Source organism: Lethenteron reissneri, chromosome 44, assembly GCF_015708825.2.
Source record: "Lethenteron reissneri isolate LAM-NWPU_2019-01 chromosome 44, ASM1570882v1, whole genome shotgun sequence".
In the NCBI taxonomy this organism is placed as follows: Eukaryota; Metazoa; Chordata; class Hyperoartia; order Petromyzontiformes; family Petromyzontidae; genus Lethenteron; species Lethenteron reissneri.
Genome location: NC_083822.1, coordinates 2,067,125 through 2,092,184, shown reverse-complemented (window position 1 = coordinate 2,092,184; position 25,060 = coordinate 2,067,125). Strand labels below are relative to the sequence as shown.

Below are 25,060 nucleotides of genomic sequence, written 5' to 3'. Positions count from 1 at the left end.
CAGAAATGGGAGAACCCGGAGGAAGCCCGTGGGGAACAGGGGGGGGGATATACAAACTCTGCACAAAAAGGCGCCCGAGTTGCTCAACATATTGACCCCTTGCGCAGGCACCTCTCCATTGGATGTCGGTCTGGTTTTGACTGGAGTTCAAGATTATTCCCCTCACCTACAACAGGACTCTCATTGATGCTGCTCCCTCACATGTACAATACAGGACCTTCCCCCCGTCCAAGCGTTCCAACAAGAGTACTTCGGTGTTCCGAGTCTGCATACGAGGACGACGATAGTGGGTGACCTGGCCGTCTCCTCGTATGGCCCCCAGGATGTGTGATTCACTTCCACTGACTCCCCACCTCACTTTATTCAAATCATGCGCTAAGACGCCACTTAATTTTTAAGGTTTTTTTTAATATGTATTGAATAATTTAATTTGGGATAGGATCTGACCCCTGTGATCCTGCGTGTGTGTCTGTGTGTATATTGTAAGCGATAGTGTAGCAGGTTATCGGGCTGTCCTACAAACACAGTGACCCAAGTTCCATTCCCAATTTTATAAACCGGTCCTGGGCCTCCCCTAGGTCGACTCAACCTTAAATGAGTACCTGGTGCGGTGTGTAAACATCGCCACGAGGGAGACAAAGGCAGCCGGGCGTTGTGCTGGCCATCCACCCTCTCCTGTGCCCTGCTAGCCTTCATAGGTGCCACTCACTAACACCACTTGCCTCTCGAGTCTGGTAAAGGCTATAGGGCGATCTTTGTCTTTTAAATTTTGTACAGTGCCCTGTGATATCCGAGTGAAAGGTGCTTTCGAAGTGTCAATTATTACATGATTGTCGCTGTGATGCACGAGTGTTAACACTGCATCACCCCATCACCCTTGTAATGTGACCATGTGCGCATTCCTCCCCCACCTCGTGACGTTGTTCTGCCGCCTCCTCCCCTCGTCCAGATTGTCGCAGCTCGTCGCGGCTTCGGGTATGTATCCATATTCCAGAAACGAGTTGTAGACAGCCGACGCGATGATGGCGACGCCGTCCCTCACGCGCAGCAAGAAGTCGTAATCCCACACGTCGAAGGAGACAGACAGCAGGCCCACGGGGAACTTCTTGGGAACTTCATCTTCGACCCCGTAGCTGAGGCCCGGAGCAACCCACACGGTGCCAGGTGCGGTGAGGCCCACACGCTCCGCGATGCCGAATAGGTGCATGGCCTCCAGGCGAGAGCAGTACAGGAGATTCACCTTGGTAGTGACCTTGGGAGAGTCGGGGGGGGCGGCACACGCACGCGTGGGGAAAATAAGTTACAGCCGGCAGCCATAGATAGCGCTTCACATGACGCTGGGCTCATTTCTAACAAACAAATTTTAAAAAACTTTCCGTAAAAAAACACGGGAGGAGGAACGGACGCTGAATGCAAAAGTGGAAAAATCAACGGCTCGCTCTTCCCCCTCTCTCTCCTGCGTGCAGACTGCAGTCGCCAACTACTGACCACGAACTGCTTAACTTCGCACTCCTGCAAATACAAACTGGAAGGTCGTATCGGAATATCAACCATCTCTCGGGAGATGGTTCAATCCAGACCCTGGCGCCTGCCGTATATTTGGATTTTGCATGTTCTCCTCGTTGTCATGTGGATTTTTCTCCAGGTCCTGCAGTTTTTCCCCCCAACATTTCGAATAAACATGTGCCGAAGAGTATTTGGCTGCTATACATTTCCACAAAAGCCACTTCGTTGAGCTATTAATTGTGATAGCCAGGTTGCTTCTGAAAAAGAGCTATACAAGTTCAGCGGCCCTTACCTGGTCAAATATAACATAGTCATAGTCTAATGTGGGTAGAGCGCACATCAACACAAGGGGCCCCCACTCTCTCCAGCAAAGTTTCATTAAGGCAGTCGTGTAGGCATGGGATGTGGCATTACAGCACACCTGCTTGTTTTCCGTCTAAACTGTCATCCAAGCACGTATGCCTTCTAATGAGTCGGCGATATGTTGGATGAAATCTGCTAGTCCCCTACATTTGGAGAACACAGTGATCCGTTTTAATGTCGACTCAAGCAATTTACTGTGTTGTCTTCAGAACTTTATGTTCGCGGCTGAATTGATTTAACATTTCTTTCACCCGAGGAACCGAATTCGGAAATATATCATTTATGAATCTGTGCCCTGCTATGGATTAGCCTTCCCGGACATCCTAAGCCAAAGTTAGAGAGGTCATTGAAGCTCCGTTTAACGATGCAAATCCAGGGAATCCTAGTGCAGCAGTTGGTTACTACATACGAGCATTTCACAAATGAAAGAGAGTGTGATAATAATATATCCCTCTCAAATTATCTGTAATTCTCTCAAACCATTTTAAACAAAAAATGTAAAACCAATCATAATTGAACACAAATCTGTTGCACAAATACATTCATATTCAAGCATAGATAATGCTTGAGCCCAGACCAATCATTTCACTTGTCGGGACCATCTGAAGGGACTTCACTTTAAGTGGTTTCACTTTCTCTTTGTGGCCAATACCAGTGAATTATTGTGATAACCATTTGAAATGAGTGCGAGGTTATCGAGTAATTTGACGCTCATGATCCGCGTATATAATGGGTACTTCTAGAAAGATGTGTAATAAAGGACTCTTTCTCATATGTCGATCTCCGTTGTCCTTTATTGGGTTCGTAGAATCTCGTTACCACGGCGTCCTCGCTCAGGCCCGCGTCTCTCCAGACGATCACTCCACAGCCACTCTGCTGCTCCGATATGCAGTCTCCTTGCTGCTCAATTATGCAGCCTCACTCCTGCTTCACCTTGCAGCCACACCGCTGCTCCGCTTCCAGCTTCACTGCTGCCCCGTATACAGCTAGCCTCTCACAGCCCGCTAGCTCTCTGCGTCTGACACCGATGGCTGACAGTGTCGACGTCTCCCACCGCGTGGCGACCGCGCCACTCTCTCCGTACTGCCCAGCGTGGCCTCCTCCTGTTTCACTCCGTCTCAACTTCCCCTTCCGGTTCTCCCCCTAAATCATCTCTCCCACGTGACCCTAACTCCGCCCTCTCCCCACGTGACCCAGACTCTGCCCCCCTCAATCCTTGCTCGCATTACAGATGTGCTAGCTTAGGTGGTACCGATTTGTACTCTGGCCCAAGGATTACGAGAAGCTACAAAAGGAGATTCCCACCTGACCTCCCGCACCTCCGATTAGCACAGTTTGCTACCTACAGTGCGAAAGAAGTTCATTGTACGCACATACATACATACGTACCTTCTTTAGCAAGGTTTCAATCTTGGCCTCATCGTCGCCCTTCATGTCGACCGTGATGATCGCTTGGATGTCCCAGCCCACGAAGCTGTTGTCGATGATGCTGCGCAGGCTGCTCACAAAGTCCACGTGCCCCGGGCGGAGGCTCGTGACGATGCTGAACTGATTCCAGTCGTACTCCTCCATGAGCTTCATGATGACACGCGCCTGCTGATGCAACGATGCTCCGAACTGCATGAACAGCGACCCTTTTTCCTGCAGCACAGCACGGTTGTGGGGGGGCTCCTGTTAGGGACCCTTTTGTAATGAGCGCGGCCTCCGTGAGATATATATACACACATAGGGTGGCCCAAAAAAGTCGGAACAATTTGAGGTTATCTCTACTCGGTTCTACTCCTTTCTTTATGACTGCTGATTGTTGGTGTTTCGTTTTTTTGCCACCTTCCTCCTTACCTCTGATCAGCATGGCTGGCTACTTACGGTGCAAAAGAAGTTCAACATACCAACATATACAGACTCACACAGAGACGTATAGAGTCACACAGGAACATATGGACTCACAATGACCCACAGTTTGTTGTCCTTTCCCCGCACCTCCGATCAGCATGGTTGGCTCCATACGATGCAAAATAAGTTCAAAATACATCCACACATTTAATTTAAAATGTAGGCTTTGGCAACCAAAATTATTCATTTTGGTTAGATCACGTGAATTTAATAATAATTGAAATATATAATGCGTATTCCATCCTAGGATCCCAATGCGTCGTTAAACCCGCCACCACCCAACACAGCCAATTAGTAAGGTTTGTCCAATTCGTTGAACTAGTAACGAATTAGCATCTGAACTCGTAACGAATAGGAATGTTTTGTTTACGTGGCAAATGTTACTAATTGGCTGTGTCGAGTGATGCCAGGTTTAACGACACATTTATATTTACGAAATCTAACCCTAAAACCTCGATTACGGATATTTAATTTATTTTAATGCTGGCATTAAAACAAATTAATTGTTTGTTCTTTAGGTTAATATTTTATCTATAACCATTATTAATATATTTGTTGTCTGTCAAATGACATTTGAAATTGGAAAAAATGTCAAAATTGGAGAATCATATTGATGTTCAGAGATAAAAAAAGTCCGAAATTCATCAAGCATTCCTGTAAATGGAGGTAAAGTTTGAACATTTGTTAAAATAAATAAAATAACCCATGTGATTTGTTAAAACAAATATAATAACCCTATGTGTCCTGACATTTGGGCCACTGCACAAATGTTGCACGGGTAATTGCGGACAGGGTGCGTTTTTGCGCTGAACCAGACACACATTCATTGCAAATGTGGGAAGTGGACCAATGTTTTATGAGCCTGTCTGTCATTCCTCCAAGCAAGTGGCAAAATGACAGAAAAAATAACGACACCGAGTGAGCCAAATAAGAGGCATAATTGTGGACTTTTGGGATTCAGTGTGTGCATTTAAGGCCTGTGTGAGGTAGGTGTGTAGCTCAGAAGCCAGAGTGCTGAGCTGGTACGGCCGAGATCCTGGTATTCAAATCTTAGGTTCAAATATCCTGCAATTTAATTGGGTTGTCAAGTGTAGCAACTTTAGGTTATTAGTCCAGTCACCAATGACTGCAAACACACAAACAATACGCTAAATGTTGTTCTGTACATGACTTGACAGAAATCCTAGCTCTGAGAATTAAATATATTTGTTTCACTGTCAAGTCACGAGATAAACATTATTCTCAGTGGCAGCGCTTGTGGGAAAGTGTTTCTCCGTGCTGTGTTGCACCAGAGGTCACTTGAACATATCTCAGAGGTAGCCACTGTTCGAGCACGAAGGGCTGCATTCCTTAAAAAAAATCTATTTTTTATTTTACTAGGTAAGGCCCACTAAACTATTTTTCAGAAGTTACCTGGTCACAAATGATAGCCCAATGAAGTGGCTTATCACGTGGAAATTTATCGCAGCCAAATATTATAAACACATGTTTCTATATGTGTAGGGAAAAACCGGAGGACCCGGAGAAAAATCCACATGACCACAGGGAGAGAGAACATGCAAACTTCAAATATAAAGGCATTAGGGTCGAGATCGAACCCACGACCTTCTGTATACCAGGCAAAGTAATTAACATCTTGAGATATCAGAATGGATGCTTATTGACGCAATCGCCACCAATATATATCACACTACATGCGGTATTCAATCATGAGAATATCCAACCTATTCTGTATGGATTTTAAGGAGGAAAAAAATATCGTATGGCTGTGCCAAAGTACCGCGTGACACTTAATCTGCAATATACAACACTCTCTCAGAAACAGGTCGATATCTTGAGAATCGAGAACGTCTGCAAATAGCACAAATGTACAGCACTTCTGTTGTGATAAAAGGGTGACTGGGCAAGAAGAATCCATTAAACTCCAAGTGTAGAAAGACTTCCAGGCAGAGTAGGCTGCGTTTATATTTCTGGGAATATGACACCAAATGCTAATTACTAAAATAACCATCGAGTCATTCAGTGAACATTCTTTTTACGTACTATCCTTCACAGCCAAACGTTTTAAAGTTTGTTTTTCTTCAATACTGAACAAAACCTCATTCTACAGAGGTGTAGATGTACAGATATACATCTCTAGCTGTGCAATATGCAGGTTTTCTGAACCTGTCTGGAGTTTAACTTAACGCATAGGGTAGATTTATGCCAATATTATTGTCATTAACTCTCCAGGACCTGACACGATTGTCTTTTTTCAAATATGTCATTAAACGTGCCGATATATCGACCAAATTCAGAATAATAGAACTCCACACCGGTGGCTATTTAAGGATTTTCATTACCTGAATTTAACATCGATACATGACGATTCTATCTGGATTTTTACTGCAGTAATAGGTCTTAAGCACATATGCTACTCTTTCAAAGACACATACACACAAGTTCATAGCCTATTCGAAAATCAAAACAATTCTCAACGTGTACTGTCTTAATTTTCCGGTGTTCATTGTGCATAAAAAATTTTGTTAATTGTAAAAAAAAATCCTTACGAAGTGAAATACAGGTAAAAAAAACAGTGCAGGGCTTGACTCCAAAAAACACCGGGACTGTACGAATGTTGAACAAGAGCAATCGCCCGAAACATTTGATGGACCAGAGAAAATAATGTACAATCATGGTTAACTTAAGTGCAGGCCAGGATGAATGACTCCCAATACTTTCAGAGCGTCGGGATATTTAATTAAACTATTTATCATTTCCCCACTTTTATCACATTTAATCTTTTGGGCAGGAGGACCAAGTCGGGTAGGTTCATAGCACTGCACAATATACATATATATAACTTATCAACCCAAGCTATTAGTGCCCTTATACTTGCATTGTCTTTGTGCTGTTCATCTTTTGTCATTCTCTGGTCCAACACTGCTGAGACATGAGCCACGACGAAGGCCAATCAGTTTCAAAGACAATGCAAACATTATCAGAGCATGTTTGTTTGCATGTTTTGCCACAAGCATGTGTGGTTAATGCAGACCTGATGCCTTGCAAAAAGGTATATATTTGGTATTTGAGCATCTTAACACCTGTTTTATTGCCAGAGAGGATAAAAACCTATTCTTATTTTTCATCATTTTGGACACTGGCAAAAAGGTCCCAAAAATAAAATGTAATACATAACGCCTAATAGAATCAACTAAAAAATTATCGGAGCTACACCCCAGGTTTAATTTAACGATGAGCAAGTGATATGAGGGGTTGCAGAGGGAAATGCCAAACAGGAATATTGGGAAAGATGACGGGGGCTGAGAGAATGGCAGTTGTAAGGGAAAGGTTTGTTTGGCAGACAGGACAAGGGAGGCAGTACAGAATCAGAATATTTATTTCTACTGGAGGAAGAATACGATTAGCTATGAAGCTCTTTTTCACAGATGCCCAGTCGGGGCACGGGGCAAGAACGTTAGAACAACAAACAATAAAAAAAAACATGATAGGAGTGCAAAATACAAGAAAGGTAAACAAATCACTCAAACACATACAAATACATCTAAACCATCCCCATCCTACCAGGAAAAGCCCACTGACGTATTAACGTATTGTTCAAAAGTGACCTAGCCATAAATGATAGCTCAACAAAGTGGCTTATCATTGGGCCAGTTTTAGCAGCAAAATAATCTAAATAGTTGAAACGCATGTTTCTAAATGGACAAATGAATGAGTATAAAGTGAACAACGACACAAGTAGTACTAATAAGGCAGACTATAGACACTACTGGTGCGCAGTGTAAATTACATCGGAATACTGTATCTATAATGGAATTGATGTGGTCGAGAAATTGGTCTAGAGCAGGCCGGCCATGTGGCCAGATGACAAAAGTGTCATCTACGTACCTCTTCCATAAGGTCGGGCGTAGAGTGGCAGTCTGGATGGCGTCAGTCTCAAATTTCTCCATGAAAACGTTGGCTACAACCGGAGATAGGGAGGAGCCCATTGGTGTGCCCTCAGTTTGTTTGTAGAAAGTTCCATTCCAGGTGAAGTATGTATTGGTTAAGCAGTGTCTCACCATGGGGGGTACCCCAGTATTCAGTCCTTGATGAACCAAGTCTTCAATGATTGCGATGGTGTCAGGTACAATGTACAAAGTAATATATAGTATCGTAATTGTATAGTGAATATACAGCAGTGTGATATACATTAGGGTGGGTAGAAAAATACATAGTGTAATTTTACAATGTATAAGGTTTAGGGTGGTTTATAGCAATACAGTATGTAATTGTCCTTCTGACAGACCTGTTCTTCACCTGAGGACGGCTGCTTGCATTGTGGCCGAAACGTCGTGATAATTATTTTTATTGTACTTTTTATTATTTTATTATTTCCATTCTACGTGACTACCGAAAGAACAAAGAAGATGAATCCCTGCATTCACAAAAGCTTTAAATCGAAATATAATCACTGATTCGACATCTTTGATTGAACCAATTCAAGCAGTTTTCCTTAAAAGCCCTCTGCTGCGAGACCACCCAGATTGTATGGCTTATCAAAAATCCATAAAGGGACACCCCTTCGTCCTATCGTCTCCACCATTGACTCACCCACCTACAAACTGTCTGAGACCTTACATTATTCACTGGTAAGACCACCTCAGCTGTACTCAACTCAGCTCACGTGGTATCGTTAATTAAGGACATCTCACTATCTCGAGGTGATTTGCTCGTTAGTTCTGATGTGGTCTCTTTGTTTACTAAAGTACCTGTGCTTGACACCATTTCAATCATTGAAGATTTGGTCCAACAAGGACTGAATGCTGATGTACCGGCCCTGGTGAGACACTGCCTCACCAACACTTACTTCACCTGGAATGGAACATTCTACAAACAAGTTTAAGGTACCCCTATGGGTTCTCCCTTATCTCCAGTTATCGCCAATGTTTTCATGGAAAATTTGAGACTGATGCCATCCAGGCATCCACTCTACGTCCGTCCTTGTGGAAGAGGTACGTAGATGGCACGTTCGTCATCTGGCCACATGGCCAACCAGCTCTGAACGAATTCCTCAACCACATCAATTCTATACACCCAGCCATCAAATTCACCATGGCGGTGGAAAAGGATAGCAAGTTATCATTCTTGGATGTTTTAATCGAAAAAAGACCAGATGGCTCAATGGGACACTGTCTACAAGAAAGCCACCCACATGGATGCCTACCTAAAACCTGACTCCCACCACCATCCATCCCAAAATAATTCCCTCATTAAAACTCTACACCATAGAGCTCGATGTATTTCCGACTGTCATCACCTAGCCAGTGAACTGGAACACGTACACCAAGCTCTCAAGATAAATGTATATTCAGACTACACAATCCGTAAAGCTATCACCCCAACCATTGGGAAAGAACCATCTGAGGACCCAATCAAAACCATCACCTTGCCATACATAGCAGGGGTCACTTAAAAGATTTCCAAAATCAAGAGCAAACACAAAATCCAGGTTCGATTTAACACAGTACATAAAATTTGTGATCTGATCCCATCTGTGAAGGATGTGATCCCTGACATGCAATACCCTGGCATCTACAAACTAAGCTATGTCTGCGGCAGTAGTTATATTTGGGAAACTAAGCGACATGTCTTGGACCGTGTTCGTGAACATAAGGCAGATCTGAAACACGAAGGTACTTTTCAAGCCCACTGGCTAACAACAAAGATTCGTTCATGAAGCCATCCATATATATATAGACACAAACACTATTTCAACCGAGAAGATGGGTACAAACTGAGCAATCATTGCAAGGACGTCATCAACCAATTTAAGTCATAATTGGCTATTACGTTCCCATCCTACCACCTTCCGATGTTAGTTGTGCTTTACGCCCATTTCAAACTTGCGCTTTCACAGTCACTTTGCGTGCCGACCCCTTGGTTGCGGCTCTGCGATCTGCCATTAACATGATAATCTCTCTTTAACATGTTAATTTTCACCTGGCAGCCCTTTGATTGGTGGAAAACCAACCACCGTCGGGTTGGCTGCCCACCACTTACAGTATCATTGGCTGCTGACATTTGGGCTACGCCCATTTCAAACCCTTATGAACAGTTTCCCTTGGAAGCTAACCCCCCTTTACCTGAAGACGACCACTTACGTTGCGATCGAAACGTCGTAGTTTTTTGTTATCTACGTGACTTTACCGAAAGACCCAATACTATTTCACCTAAAACTATACTATTTATTTTATTATACCAAGTAAAGCCCACTGAGGTATAACTTTACTTTTTTAGAAGCGACTTGGACCACAAATGATATCTCAACAAAGTGGCTTATACTGTGGAAATTTACAGCAGCAAAAAATAATCTAAATCATCAAAATGTACGTTTCAGTATAAACGAGGCAGAGACGTATAAAATGAGCTGTGGAAATGCAACCGTTGTCAAAAAGGGACAGCAAAATGAGACGGACAGAATTACGCAAGACAATACAATCGGAGGCGTTCGATCTAAACAAGACCGAGAGTACGCACAGGATTGGGAGGAGGACTGAGACCATGCAAATGGAAATGGGAGTTTGGACAGAACATATGAGTCAAAAACAGGAAACAACAATGTCAATAGGACATAAATATGGCAGACTGAACATATGAGATAGACAAAACAAAATGAGGAAGACAGTACAAATAAGAAAGTACAGTATAGAGGCGCCATGGTGGCGAGATGTTAACTACCTCGCTTGGTATACAGGAGGTCGTGGGTTCAATTCCGACCAATGCCTGTATATTTGGAGTTTGCATGTTCCGCTCATGGTTGTGTGGATTTTTCTCCGGGTCCTCCGGTTTTTACTTCCATATTTAGAAACATGCATTTAGAGTATTTGGCTGCTGCTATAAATTGCCACTTCGTTGAGCTATCAATTGTGGTCAGGTCGCTTCTGAAAAAGCGCTATATAACTCAGTGGGCCTTACCTGGTAAAATAAAAAATAATTGTTTAGTTTATTCCATCATTAGTCGTGAGGGATTACGTTCCGGAGATGCTCGTGAATCGCAAATTTCGCAGGTAATGATATTGGCCTACGAACACCCTTCTTTCAAATGAATGACCTTCAATAAATATGTAAATCTATATATATAAAATCGTTCATGTCTGTCTGTCTGTGTGTGTGTGTGTGGACTTTGGCCCATACGCACTTTCATTGGACGGCGGTTGCCCCTGGCAACGGCTAGCCACGCCTTCGCCGCTTTCATTGGACCTGGCAACGGCTAGCCACGCCTTCGCCAAGGGCTGCAGTTTCATTGGACGGCGGTTGCCCCTGCCAACGGCTAGCCACGCCTTCGCCACTTTCATAAGCTCCGTATTTAATTAAATAATAGCCATTACACAGTATTGTTGGAGCGCTAGGGGGGGGGGGAAGGAACGCCACCTGTACCCTGCCTCTTCCAAGCCGACAATTTTAGGCGAGGCCGCAGGCTTTGCACGCTACTAGGCCTCGACACCCACCACGCCACTCTGAGGTAAATTCATCAAAGTTTTTCCTACTCTTCACTACACCCCCACCACAATGTGTGCTATTAATATTACTTTTAAACCCAACGCGCCAACAATCGATTACTTTAATGTTCACTGTACAAATACTCATTAAGCTGGGTGAGCGTACTGCCAGTCTATCATGTACACTGTAGCCTGCTTATTAAGCTCGGTGAGCGTACTGCCACTCTATCATGTACACTCTAGCCTGCTTATGAAGCTGAGTGCGTGTACTGGCAGTCTATAATGTGGACTCTTGCCTGGTTATTATAATCGATTCTTTATATGTTCTTTGTACAAACAGTCATTAAGCTGCTTGAGCGACCCCAGTTCGATTCCAACTCACGCCCACCACCGCTGACGATTATTTGAAACGGACCTGGCCCTCCCCTAGGTCCACTCAGCCTCAAAAGCGTAACTGCTGTCGTGTGTGAACATCGTCACTGGGGAGACAAAGGCGGCGGGGCATCGTGGATCCAAGTCGCGGGCGAAGCCGGGTCATGTGTATGTGTGTTTGTGTTTATGTGTATGTCTGTGTGTCTCTATGTATGTGTGTATGTATGTGTATGTATGTGTTTGTGTGTATGTGTGTGTATGTATGTGGGTTTTTTTAATGTCTTTATGTGTATGTCTGCGTGTCTCTATGTATGTGTGTATGTACGTGTGTGCATGTGTTTGTGTGTATGTATGTGTGTATGTATGTGTGTGTCTATGTATGTGTGTGTATGTGTGTGTATGTATGTGTGTTATGTGTCTGTCTGTGTCTGCATGTATGTGTGTGTGTATTGTGTATGTGTTTGTGTGCATGTATGTGTGTGTTTGTGTGTATGTGTATGTCTGTGTGTATGTGTTTGTGTGTATGTGTGTGTCTGTTTGACCGCGTAGTTCGTGAAGCCTTCAATAGCTGTACCGGGGGAATTTCCGTTTGGTACAGATATAATGGGAGGCTGATCGACGCCCGGGTGCGATCAAGGGATGGCTCCCTATTGGTCAACCACGTTATGTATGCCGATGATTTGGTAATAGCTGCTCATTCAGAAGAGGAGTTGGAGGCGCTGCTGCTGAGACTGGAGCGTGCCACTAAGAGGTGGGGCCTTACCATCAGCCCCACCAAAACCAAGCACCTGCCTGGGTATTTTGTACCATCGGACACTCCACCCCCACAACTCCCAATTGGTGATGGGGCAGTTGTGGAGAGAGTGGAGAGTTTCCCATACCTGGGCAGTATGCTTATGACCGGCTCCAGTCTATCAGCAGAGGTCTCACTCCGAATCAGTCAAGCGGCAATATCTTTTCATCGGTTGCGTAACGCTGTGTGGAAGCTACCTGGTCTGTCGCTCCGCACGAAGCTTCAGGTCTTCTCGGCCACGGTCATTCCCTCCCTTCTCTACGCTTGCGAGACGTGGACCCCCTGGTGGAGCATCTTCGCCGGTTGGAAACATTTAGGCTGGCCTGCCTACGATCCATCCTGGGTTTAACCAGGCTGGATTGTGTGAGGAGCTCACAAATCCTTGAAAGATCTGGGCAAAGTCCCATCAGTGAGCTCCTCCGGCAGGCAAGGCTGCGTTGGCTGGGTCATGTAGCCCGCATGCCCAGCCACCGCATGCCTAAACAGCTTTTGTTCGGCCGGATCGAGGGGGCTAGACGGGCGCGGCACGGGCTGGAGAAGAGATGGAGTGATGTGGTACAGGAGGACGTGGAGCTGAGTGGACTTGCCGATGACTGGTACCAGCGGTGTCAAGATCGGCCTCAGTGGAGGAGGCTCGTGAAGGACGCTACTGGGCAGTTGGAGGCAGTCGCCCTCCAACAACAACGGAGGGCGGAGGAGCGACGCTCACAACAACGAGCGGAGCGCCGGGTGGCTAAAGCACAGCAAGTTGGCACAGTAGGGGGCACAGGTGGTGCATCAGCCAGTCATCTCGGTCATCTCGGTCAGTCGACCAGTGGCACCTGGGTCTGCCCCGTGACCTCCTGCCAGCGGGCTTTCGACACTTCACGTGGCCTCAAGGTGCACTTGGCCTGGCACAAGCATCGTGGTGACGTCACCGCCACTTAGTGGCGAATGGCGGTTGTTGTTGTTGTCTGTATGTGTGTGTATGTGTTTGTATGTGTTTGTGTGTTTACGCTCGCATTACACAAATGTGTTGCTGGTCTAAGGCGTTCCTCGCACAGCATTGCCGCTTTATTATTTCAGTCGTTTACTGCCTTACGCACCCTGAAAGTCGTGTGTGTCTGCAGCAAGCGCGTGTATGTGTACCTATGGACGCGCGCGCGTGTGTTGTGTAGGGGGAACGGTAGTGTAGTGCTTAGCGTGCTGTCTGTGTCTGTGTGTGTGTGTGTCTGTCTGTGTCTGTCTGCATGTGTCTGTGTGTGTGTCTGTGTGTGTGCGTGTGTGGTGTGTGGGGAGCGGTAGTGTAGTGCTTAGCGTGCTGTCTGTGTGTCTGTGTGTGTGTGTGTCTGTCTGTGTCTGTCTGTGTGTGTCTGCGTGTGTCTGTGTGTGTGTCTGTGCGTGTGTGGTGTGTGAGGAGCGGTGGGTGTAGTGCTTAACGCTACGCTGCGCTACCAACCCGGCGAACCCAGTTCCATTCCCGCTCACGGCCACCACCGGTGACGATTATTTGAACCTCCCCTAGGTCCACTCAGCCTCAAACGAGTAACTGGTGTGGCGTATTAACATCGGCACTTGGGAGACAAAGGCGGCCGGGCGTGGTAGATCCAAGTCCCGGGCGAAGCCGGGCCATGTGTATGTGTTTATGTGTATGTCTGTGTGTCTGTATGCATGTGTGTATGTATGTGTGTGTATGTGTTTTTGTGTATGTCTGTGTGTGTATGTATGTCGGTTTTGCCGCCGTGGTGGATCCAAGTCCCGGGCGAAGCCGGGTCATGTGTATGTGTTTATGTGTATGTCTGTGTGTCTGTATGCATGTGTGTATGTATGTGTGTGCATGTGTTTGTGTGTATGTATGTGTGTGTGTATGTATGTGGGTTTTTTTGTATGTGTTTATGTGTATGTCTGCGTGCCTGTATGTATGTGTGTATGTACGTCTGTGGATGTGTTTGTGTGTATGTATGTGTGTGTCTATGTATGTGTTTCTGTGTTTGTATGTGTGTGTATGTATGTGTGTTATGTGTCTGTCTGTGTGTCTGCATGTATGTGTGTGTGTATTGTGTATGTGTTTGTGTGTGTTTGTGTGTTTACGCTCGCATTACACAAATGTATAATGCGGGTCTAAGGCGTTCCTTACACAGCATTGCCGCTTTATTATTTCAGTCGTTTACTGCCGTATGCACCCTGAAAGTCGTGTGTGTCTGCAGCAAGCGCGTGTATGTGTACCTATGGACGCGCGCGCGTGTGTTGTGTAGGGGGAACGGTAGTGTAGTGCTTAGCGTGCTGCCTGTGTCTGTGTGTGTGTGTCTGTGTGTGTGTGTCTGTGTGTGTGTCTGTGTGTGTGTCTGTGTGTGTGCGTGTGTGGTGTGTGGGGAGCGGTAGTGTAGTGCTTAGCGTGCTGTCTGTGTGTCTGTGTGTGTGTGTGTCTGTCTGTGTCTGTCTGTGTGTGTCTGCGTGTGTCTGTGTGTGTGTCTGTGCGTGTGTGGTGTGTGAGGAGCGGTGGGTGTAGTGCTTAACGCTACGCTGCGCTACCAACCCGGCGAACCCAGTTCCATTCCCGCTCACGGCCACCACCGGTGACGATTATTTGAACCTCCCCTAGGTCCACTCAGCCTCAAACGAGTAACTGGTGTGGCGTATTAACATCGGCACTTGGGAGACAAAGGCGGCCGGGCGTGGTAGATCCAAGTCCTGGGCGAAGCCGGGCCATGTGTATGTGTTTATGTGTATGTCTGTGTGTCTGTATGCATGTGTGTATGTATGTGTGTGTATGTGTTTTTGTGTATGTCTGTGTGTGTATGTATGTCGGTTTTGCCGCCGTGGTGGATCCAAGTCCCGGGCGAAGCCGGGTCATGTGTATGTGTTTATGTGTATGTCTGTGTGTCTGTATGCATGTGTGTATGTATGTGTGTGCATGTGTTTGTGTGTATGTATGTGTGTGTATGTATGTGGGTTTTTTTGTATGTGTTTATGTGTATGTCTGCGTGCCTGTATGTATGTGTGTATGTACGTCTGTGGATGTGTTTGTGTGTATGTATGTGTGTGTCTATGTATGTGTTTCTGTGTTTGTATGTGTGTGTATGTATGTGTGTTATGTGTCTGTCTGTGTGTCTGCATGTATGTGTGTGTGTATTGTGTATGTGTTTGTGTGTGTTTGTGTGTTTACGCTCGCATTACACAAATGTATAATGCGGGTCTAAGGCGTTCCTTACACAGCATTGCCGCTTTATTATTTCAGTCGTTTACTGCCGTATGCACCCTGAAAGTCGTGTGTGTCTGCAGCAAGCGCGTGTATGTGTACCTATGGACGCGCGCGCGTGTGTTGTGTAGGGGGAACGGTAGTGTAGTGCTTAGCGTGCTGCCTGTGTCTGTGTGTGTGTGTCTGTGTGTGTGTCTGTGTGTGTGTCTGTGTGTGTGCGTGTGTGGTGTGTGGGGAGCGGTAGTGTAGTGCTTAGCGTGCTGTCTGTGTGTCTGTGTGTGTGTGTGTCTGTCTGTGTCTGTCTGTGTGTGTCTGCGTGTGTGTGTCTGTGTGTGTGTGTCTGTGTGTGTATCTGTGCGTGTGTCGTGTGTGAGGAGCGGTGGGTGTAGTGGTTAACGCTACGCTGCGCTACCAACCCGGCGAACCGAGTTCGATTCCTGCTCATGGCCACCCCCGGTCAAGATTATTTGAACCTCCCCTAGGTCGACTCAGCCTCAAACGAGTAACTGGTGTGGCGTATTAACATCGGCACTGGGGAGACAAAGGCGGCCGGGCGTGGTGGATCCAAGTCCCGGGCGAGGCCGGGTCATGTGTATGTGTGTATGTGTTTATGTGTATGTCTGTGTGTCTGTATGCATGTGTGTATGTATGTGTGTGTATGTGTTTGTGTGTATGTATGTGTGTGTGTATGTATGTGCGTTTTTTTGTATGTGTTTATGTGTATGTCTGCGTGTCTGTATGTATGTCTGTGGATGTGTTTGTGTGTATGTATGTGTGTGTCTATGTATTGTGTGTATGTGTTTCTGTGTATGTATCTGCGTGTATGTATGTGTGTTATGTGTCTGTCTGTGTGTCTGCATGTATGTGTGTGTGTATTGTCTATGTTTTTGTGTGTATGTATGTGTGTGTTTGTATGTATGTGTATGTCTGTGTGTATGTATGTGTGTGTATGTGTTTGTGTGTATGTGTGTGTATGTATGTGTGTGTATGTGTTTATATGTGTTTGTATGTTTACGCTCGCATTACACAAATGTGTTGCAGGTCTAAGGCGTTCCTCGCCCAGCATTGCCGCTTTCTTTTTTCAGTCGTTTACTGCCGTACGCACCCTGAAAGTCGTGTGTGTCTGCAGCAAGCGCGTGTATGTGTACCTATGGACGCGCGCGCGTGTGTTGTGTAGGGGGAACGGTAATGTAGTGGTTAGCGTGCTGTCTGTGTCTGTGTGTGTGTGTCTGTGTGTGTGTGTCTGTGTGTGTGTCTGTGTGTGTGCGTGTGTGGTGTGTGGGGAGCGGTAGTGTAGTGGTTAGCGTGCTGTCTGTGTGTCTGTGTGTGTGTGTCTGTCTGTGTGTGTCTGCGTGTGTCTGTGTGTGTGTCTGTGCGTGTGTGGTGTGTGAGGAGCGGTAGGTGTAGTGGTTAACGCTACGCTGCGCTACAAACCCGGCGAACCGATTTCCATTCCCGCTCACGGCCACCACCGGTGACGATTATTTGAACCTCCCCTAGGTCGACTCAGCCTCAAACGAGTAACTGGTGTGGCGTATTAACATCGCCACTGGGGAGACAAAGGCGGCCGTGCGTGAGTGGTGAGGGAGGGAGAGTCGTGAGGGAGGGAGAGTGCTGAGGGAGGGAGAGTGGTAAGGGAGGGAGAGTGGTGAGGGAGGGACTCAGCCGCAAAACGAGTAACTGGTGTGGCGTATTAACATCGCCACTGGGGAGACAAAGGCGGCCGGGCGTGGTGGATACAAGTCCCGGGCGAAGCCGGGTAGTACAGCTAGTAATCTATTAAATACGTGGAAATTATGTATCTCTCACCCTAACCCTAATATGGACAAATAAGTCGACCCGTTGAAGTTGTTATACACTTGTTTATGAGATAGGAATTAAATGGTGGTATCTCCTAGATACCAGACGGGGAGTGTCTTGCCTCACGGCAGATGGGGAGCGTGCGTTAACAGGAGGTTCCTGTTTTTTTATGCTAATGTTGGTCACGTGACCAGGAAGTGACGATGTTAGATTTCCACTGTACTACGTGGGCGTCAGCCATTACTCAGATAAGTCAAGATGGCGGCACGCATCGCATCTCAGTGAGATCACAGCCGCACTTGTCCATTGTGGGAGCTTAAGAAGCATTATCTGTAAGTTGTTTATATTCCTCTAATATTGGAAATGCTGTTGTAATGTTGGAATGACCGTTATAGCAATGTAAATGCCTTTATGGTGCCGTTAAGTTGTTGTAGTAAATACGAGGCCTAGTTAGTAACGAAGCCTGTGACTTTCCTTATTGTGGATGTTACTTGTGATTTAGTAGGTCGAGTCAGACTTGTGCCTATGTTGCGATCCTGAGAGTGATGACGAAGTATCTCATCCACAGTTTAGTGTTAAGTGTAATGCTGTACATTTGGGGTGCAGTGGGATGAATACACTAATAGCCTGTATGCAACGCATCAGCTTGTGCCTTTGTCTAGTTGTTCAGGGGTAATGTGGGGGCCTGGTCCTTCCAGGATCTATTGTTATCTGAGACAATGTTCTGATGCTGTGGTGTTCATTGTGTGGGTGTTTCCGAATTATAACAGATGCTGTATCTGTGTTTTCTCACCAGTTTTACCTGTTACAATCAATAAATGACGATCGGAGTTGGACGGTCATCCTGGCTCCAAGGGTTTATTGAACACATGGTTATCTACTCGACTAGCGGTGCAACGCAGCGCACAGCGAGGCCGAGATAGTAAAAAGATATTCTTCCTGAAGCTCCCAACCAGTGCTGCAGCCAGCTCTCTGCAGCCAAGTAAAAAGATATTCTTCCTGAAGCTCCCAACCAGTGCTGCAAGCCAGCTCTCTGCAGCCAAGTAAAAAGATATTCTTCCTGAAGCTCCCAACCAGTGCTGCAGCCAGCTCTCTGCATCCAAGTAAAAAGATAGTCTTCTTGAAGCTTCCAACCAGCCCTGCAACCAGCTCTCAAGCAGTCAGCCTGCAGCAAGCAACCAGCTCTCAAGCAGTCAGCCTGCAGCAAGCAACCAGCTCTCAAGCAGTCAGCCTGCAGCAAGCAACCAGCTCTCAAGCAGTCAGCCTGCAGCAAGCAAGGAGCTCTGCAACGAGTCTACATTAAAATCGTGCTGCAAGCATCGCAGCATGGAAAGCCACAGGTCCACCACAAGATCTAAAGCCTCAGCACGCTCACATATATCATCTACTGGTATGGCAGCAGCTCAGGCACGCGCCGCAGCAGAAGCAGCAAACGCCCGTATTGCCTACATGGCTGAAGAGGAAGCCATGCTAATTGAAAAGGCTCGCATACAAGAAGAAGAGAGTACATTAGCAGCTACTGCCACACGGAAGAAAATTGAGCTGGATGCTAAGTTAAGCACCCTACAACTCAAAAGGGAAGCAGCTGCTGCAAGGGCCCAGGCAGAGGTGCTCGAAGCAGCAGCCAACCTGGATAAGGAAGAGAATTGGAGTGAGTTTGGCACGCAGATACCTGTCAAGGACCGTGATCAACTAACCAGAAAAAAAATTTTGGACTGGTCTGAACAATCCATCAATGCTCCTCCACCAAACCATACTGAACAAAGGGTGGACGTTCAGGCATCGCCATCTCCACACCGAATGAACATGAATGCTGTCTACAGGAATGGTGGAAATGCATATCCTGCCCTGGCAGTTAGTCGCCAACTCAGCGTCGCGCACGTGGGGTCAGACGTGGATGCACCAAGTCAGACCCACATTCCAGACAGTCACATAAGGGGATCCAACCAACGTGATCGAAACCCTTTGGGCCCACAGTCCAACGCCATTGCAAATGACGGCATACTAGGCAATACAGCCAATAATGCCGCCTCACAAGCGCCAATATGGACACACCCTGGATCAGCAGGACTAGGAGACTTTGCTAGGTACCTGGCTCACCGCGAACTAATCAACACAGGACTCGTTAAGTTTGATGACCACTCTGAGAACTATCGAGTCTGGAGATCTACCTTCAGGAATGCAATACGAAATGCAGACATCTCTGCAAGTGAAGAACTCGACCTGTTGGTGAAATGGTTAGGAAATGAATCTGCAGAGTACGCAAAGAGGATCCGGTCAGCAAACATTGACGACCCCGCCTCAAGCCTGCATGCGGTGTGGGAGAGGCTCGAGGAGTGCTATGGTAGCCCAGAAACCATTGAGAAGGCTCTCTTCAAGAAGTTGCAGAACTTTCCAAAAATCTCTGGTCGAGACAATAAAAGGTTACGGGAGCTTGGAGATCTTTAGATGGAGCTTGAATCAGCCCAGGCTGATCCCTACTTACCAGGTCTCATTTTCTTGAATACCTACCATGGCGTGAACCCCATCGTAGAGAAATTGCCATTTGACATGCAGGAAAAATGGAGAACAGCGGGTTCAAGATACAAGTCAGAGCATCAGGTTGCATTCCCCCCATTCTCTTTTTTCTCAAAGTTTATCCGCAACCTGGCTAAGACTAGAAATGACCCGAGTTTCATGTTTGGCACCACGGGGATTTCCAGTCCAGATCTCCCAAAAATGGAAAGAGCAATGGCGAAACGAGGAAAAGCGAGAGTGCCAATTTCCGTACACAAGACTGAGGTCTCTCCTACGACATTCGCAAACTCTGTCCAGGCAACCACCACAAAGAAAAAGATAGAGGATCCAGAGAAGCAATGCCCATTGCATGATAAACCTCACTCCCTCCAGAAATGCTGTGAGTTCGGGAGGAAGCCATTGGAAGAGCGGAAGAACATGCTGAAAGAATTTGGAGTGTGCTTCAAATGCTGTGCTTCTACTAACCACCTTGCAAGGAATTGCAAGGCAGATATCAAGTGCGAGGAATGTGGCAGCGAAAAACACGCAACTGCTCTGCACACATTTTACTCGAAACCCAGTAGCACTAAGGCTTCCGATCCCGAAGCAGAAGCACGGCGGGGAGCAAGGCGAGACCGTCGCACTCACTTCGTCAATCACAACCAAATGCACAGAAGTCTGTGGAGAAGGCTTCAAAGGAAGATCTTGCTCAAAGATATGCCTCGTCCGAGTCTATCCCAAAGGACATCCTGAAAGGGCAGTAAGGATGTACGCCATAATGGACGACCAGAGCAACAGGTCTTTGGCAAGGTCAGAGTTCTTTGATCAGCTAAGTGTAGGTGGGAATTCTTTTCCATACACGCTCAGAACATGCTCAGGTCTGATGGAGACAGCGGGAAGAAGAGCGAGCGGCCTCATGGTGGAAACCATAGATAGCACCATGAAGCTAGCCCTTCCTACGGTGACAGAGTGCAACGAGATACCGGACGACAGGAGTGAGATTCCCACGCCCGAAGTTGCACGTCACCACCCACACCTGAAACCCATAGCAGAGTTCATCCCGCCATTGGATCACGCGGCACAGATTTTACTTCTGCTCGGCAGGGACATGCTGAGAGTCCACAAGGTTCGTAACCAACGTAATGGACCTCACGACGCTCCCTACGCCCAGAGACTCGATCTGGGATGGGTCATCGTGGGTGACGTTTGTCTCGATGGAACACACAAACCAGACCACATTAGCACATTCAGAACGAGTGTGCTCATGAATGGACGCATGTCGCTCTTCAAACCGTGCCCCAACCACTTCACGCTGAAAGAGAAACTCGGCGAGAGAAGTCAAGGCTGTACCGTGCAGACTTACGAAGAAACCACCACGACTTCGCTTGTACATCCACCGTCTTCGCTGGAGTTTGTTCCTCCACGTTTCTCCAAGCCAGTTCTGACTGACGGGAAGAAGACTAAGGTGAAGCCGCTGCTCGTAGCTCTGCTGGTGGTCGTGGCGGTGGTTGCTGCGGCCGTAGCCTCTTCGTTCCTAGACCCGGAGCAGTCATCCGAGTGGGAATCCTGGAAGGAGTTCCACGGCAAGGCCCCACAACCGGACCATACCATCCCAAGGCTTGAGCTGTGTGGAGCGGTTCTTGCTACAGAGGTGGCGGAACTGATCTTAGACGAATTTGACGTCAAACTGGACGCGGTCAAGTTCTACACGGACAGTAAGGTCGTACTAGGCTACATAAACAACCAAACCAGAAGGTTCTACACCTACATCAGCAACCGGGTGGAGCGCATCAGGAGATCGACGCAGCCGGAGCAATGGAATTACGTTCCAACTGACCAGAATCCAGCAGATCTCGCAACTAGGTCCGTCCCTGCATCTCTGCTGAATCAAACCATCTGGCTGACGGGTCCAGCGTTCCTGTTACGACGTGACGGTGGCCCATGTACTACCAAGGAGACCTTTGGACTCATAGAGCCCGAGTCCGACAAGGAGATTCGTCCTCAAGTGACAACTTTCGTAACAAATGTGCGACCAAGAAGTCCACTGAGTCCACACCATTTTGAACATTTCTCGAAATGGACGACGCTCGTGCGAGCGATAGCACATTTAACGCATATTGCAGACTGCTTCCATCGCCCGATGAGAGGCACCACTGGTAGCTGCAATGGATGGCATTACTGCACAGTGCCACGAACTGAAGACGAGCTTTCCAGAGCAAGGAAATCAATCTTTCGCTGTGTGCAACAGGCAGCTTATGCAAGTGAGATCAAGGCCATCAACAAGGGAGAAGACATTCCTAGGGTCAGCACCCTCAGGAAGCTAAACCCCGGGATGGACAAAGACGACTTGCTCAGGATCGGTGGTCGGCTAGGGAATGCAAAATTAGATGAGAATGAACGAAACCCCCTCATAATCCCAAGCCAGAGCCACATCGCAATCTTACTCGTGCGCCACTACCACGAGAAGGTCAAGCACCAAGGTCGGCACTTTACAGAAGGAGCAATCCGATCTGCAGGGCTGTGGATCGTTGGAGCAAAGAGGTGCATCGCCAGCACAATCCACAAGTGTATCCGGTGTCGCAAGCTACGTGGAAAACAGGAAGAACAGAAAATGGCAGACCTCCCAGCCGATCGACTCAGTGTGGAACCTCCCTTCACCTCTGTAGGGATTGACGTGTTCGGACCGTGGACAGTCATCTCCCGCCGCACCAGAGGAGGGCTCGCGAACAGCAAACGTTGGGCAGTGCTGTTCACCTGTATGAGTACACGAGCAGTGCACATCGAAGTCATCGAGTCCATGGACTCTTCGAGCTTTATAAATGCACTCCGGAGATTCTTCGCCATCAGAGGGCCAGCCAAGCAACTCCGTTCTGATTGTGGAACCAATTTCATAGGAGCATGTAAAGAGCTTAAGATCAATACGGAGAATGTCGAAGATTATTCTGTCAGGAAATACCTTAGTGACCAAGGCTGCACATGGATCTTCAATCCTCCCCACTCTTCGCACATGGGTGGAGCCTGGGAACGCATGATCGGGATTGCTCGACGCATTCTCGACTCCATGCTATGTGATGTGGGGTCCACACGGCTCTCTCACGAGGTCTTGACCACTCTCATGGCCGAGGTCTCAGCCATAATTAACTCAAGACCCCTGATCCCCGTCTCAACCGACCCGGAGTCACCATTCATTTTGACTCCTGCTACACTTCTTACCCAGAAGACAGATGTGCTCACAGCACCTACCGAGGAGGCCAGCACTGCAGACCTCTACAGACGTCAATGGAGACAAGTGCAGAGCTTCGCGAACACGTTCTGGCGTCGCTGGAAAAACGAGTACCTTACGACACTCCAAGTGCGCAACAAGTGGCAGTCTAATAGACCAGACATCCAAGAAGGCGACCTCGTCCTACCGAAGGACAACCAAGCCAAACGGAATGAGTGGCCAATGGGCCGCATCCTCAAGTCAATTCCAAGTGCCGATGGAAAAGTTCGAAAGGTCGAGGTTATGATTGCGAAGCAAGGTGTCGCAAGAACTTTCATCAGGCCCATAGTCGAGATAGTACTACTTCTCTCTCGCAAAGATATGGACAAATAAGTCGACCCGTTGAAGTTGTTATACACTTGTTTATGAGATAGGAATTAAATGGTGGTATCTCCTAGATACCAGACGGGGAGTGTCTTGCCTCACGGCAGATGGGGAGCGTGCGTTAACAGGAGGTTCCTGTTTTTTTATGCTAATGTTGGTCACGTGACCAGGAAGTGACGATGTTAGATTTCCACTGTACTACGTGGGCGTCAGCCATTACTCAGATAAGTCAAGATGGCGGCACGCATCGCATCTCAGTGTGATCACAGCCGCACTTGTCCATTGTGGGAGCTTAAGAAGCATTATCTGTAAGTTGTTTATATTCCTCTAATATTGGAAATGCTGTTGTAATGTTGAAATGACCGTTATAGCAATGTAAATGCCTTTATGGTGCCGTTAAGTTGTTGTAGTAAATACGAGGCCTAGTTAGTAACGAAGCCTGTGACTTTCCTTATTGTGGATGTTACTTGTGATTTAGTAGGTCGAGTCAGACTTGTGCCTATGTTGCGATCCTGAGAGTGATGACGAAGTATCTCATCCACAGTTTAGTGTTAAGTGTAATGCTGTACATTTGGGGTGCAGTGGGATGAATACACTAATAGCCTGTATGCAACGCATCAGCTTGTGCCTTTGTCTAGTTGTTCAGGGGTAATGTGGGGGCCTGGTCCTTCCAGGATCTATTGTTATCTGAGACAATGTTCTGATGCTGTGGTGTTCATTGTGTGGGTGTTTCCGAATTATAACAGATGCTGTATCTGTGTTTTCTCACCAGTTTTACCTGTTACAATCAATAAATGACGATCGGAGTTGGACGGTCATCCTGGCTCCAAGGGTTTATTGAACACATGGTTATCTACTCGACTAGCGGTACAACGCAGCGCACAGCGAGGCCGAGATACTAATTGCTGAATTAACACTGGAGCTTTTGGCTAAAAATATTGCCACTTAACACATTCATGTATATCTAGGCTATCCGCTGTTACTGTGTTTGGCCAGACTCGTTGGTGTTTTGAATGTTAGCATGAAATACACGGCACACGAACTGCAAAAGACAGCCAACCTCCTTACACTACTGTACGCACTGTGTATGCAAATTATCTGACACACATATATGCCAACGGCAGTCAACTACACAAATTAGACCAAGAATGAGAAACAATATGAGCAAGATGGTAGAATAAAAATGAACTTGAAAAAAAATCGGTTGTTAAATAAAAGTCGGGGTAGAGCACTCGTTATACCCATAATTCCACTCACTGTGAAAACATTACGTGGAGCATTAGTTAATGTATGCACCATTACGCTAAATTATATAAATTACATGAATACATGGCAGGGTAAATGGGACATTGCCTTCAATGCCGACAGTAGAAAAGCAAACAAATATATTTGTATGTGTGTGTGTTTAGGGCTCATGTATCTCTGGTCTATAATTTTAACAAGGATGAAACGATGGCATGAAAAATCCATTGGCAGCTGGTGATAACAAAGCACTCGTTCGAGCCACGAAAAGACAGTTAGAGCACCAGAGCAGCTGACATCATTGAGAGTCAAGCGATCTAACCTCTGGCTCCCAGAATGTACTGAACATT

General features: G+C 46.8%; 1 protein-coding gene across 1 annotated transcript in view; it reads right to left on the bottom strand.

The window, feature by feature from the left end:
• LOC133353671 (glutamate receptor ionotropic, NMDA 2C-like) overlaps positions 1-25,060 on the bottom strand; it is a 280,052-nt gene that overhangs the window by 188,497 nt on the left and 66,495 nt on the right. The window contains exons 3-4 of the mRNA XM_061570100.1: positions 3,259-3,510; positions 912-1,252 (exon numbers count right to left, since the gene is read on the bottom strand). Of these exons, the coding sequence (XP_061426084.1) occupies positions 912-1,252; positions 3,259-3,510 (593 nt within the window). The remainder of the gene's footprint in view (positions 1-911; positions 1,253-3,258; positions 3,511-25,060) is intronic.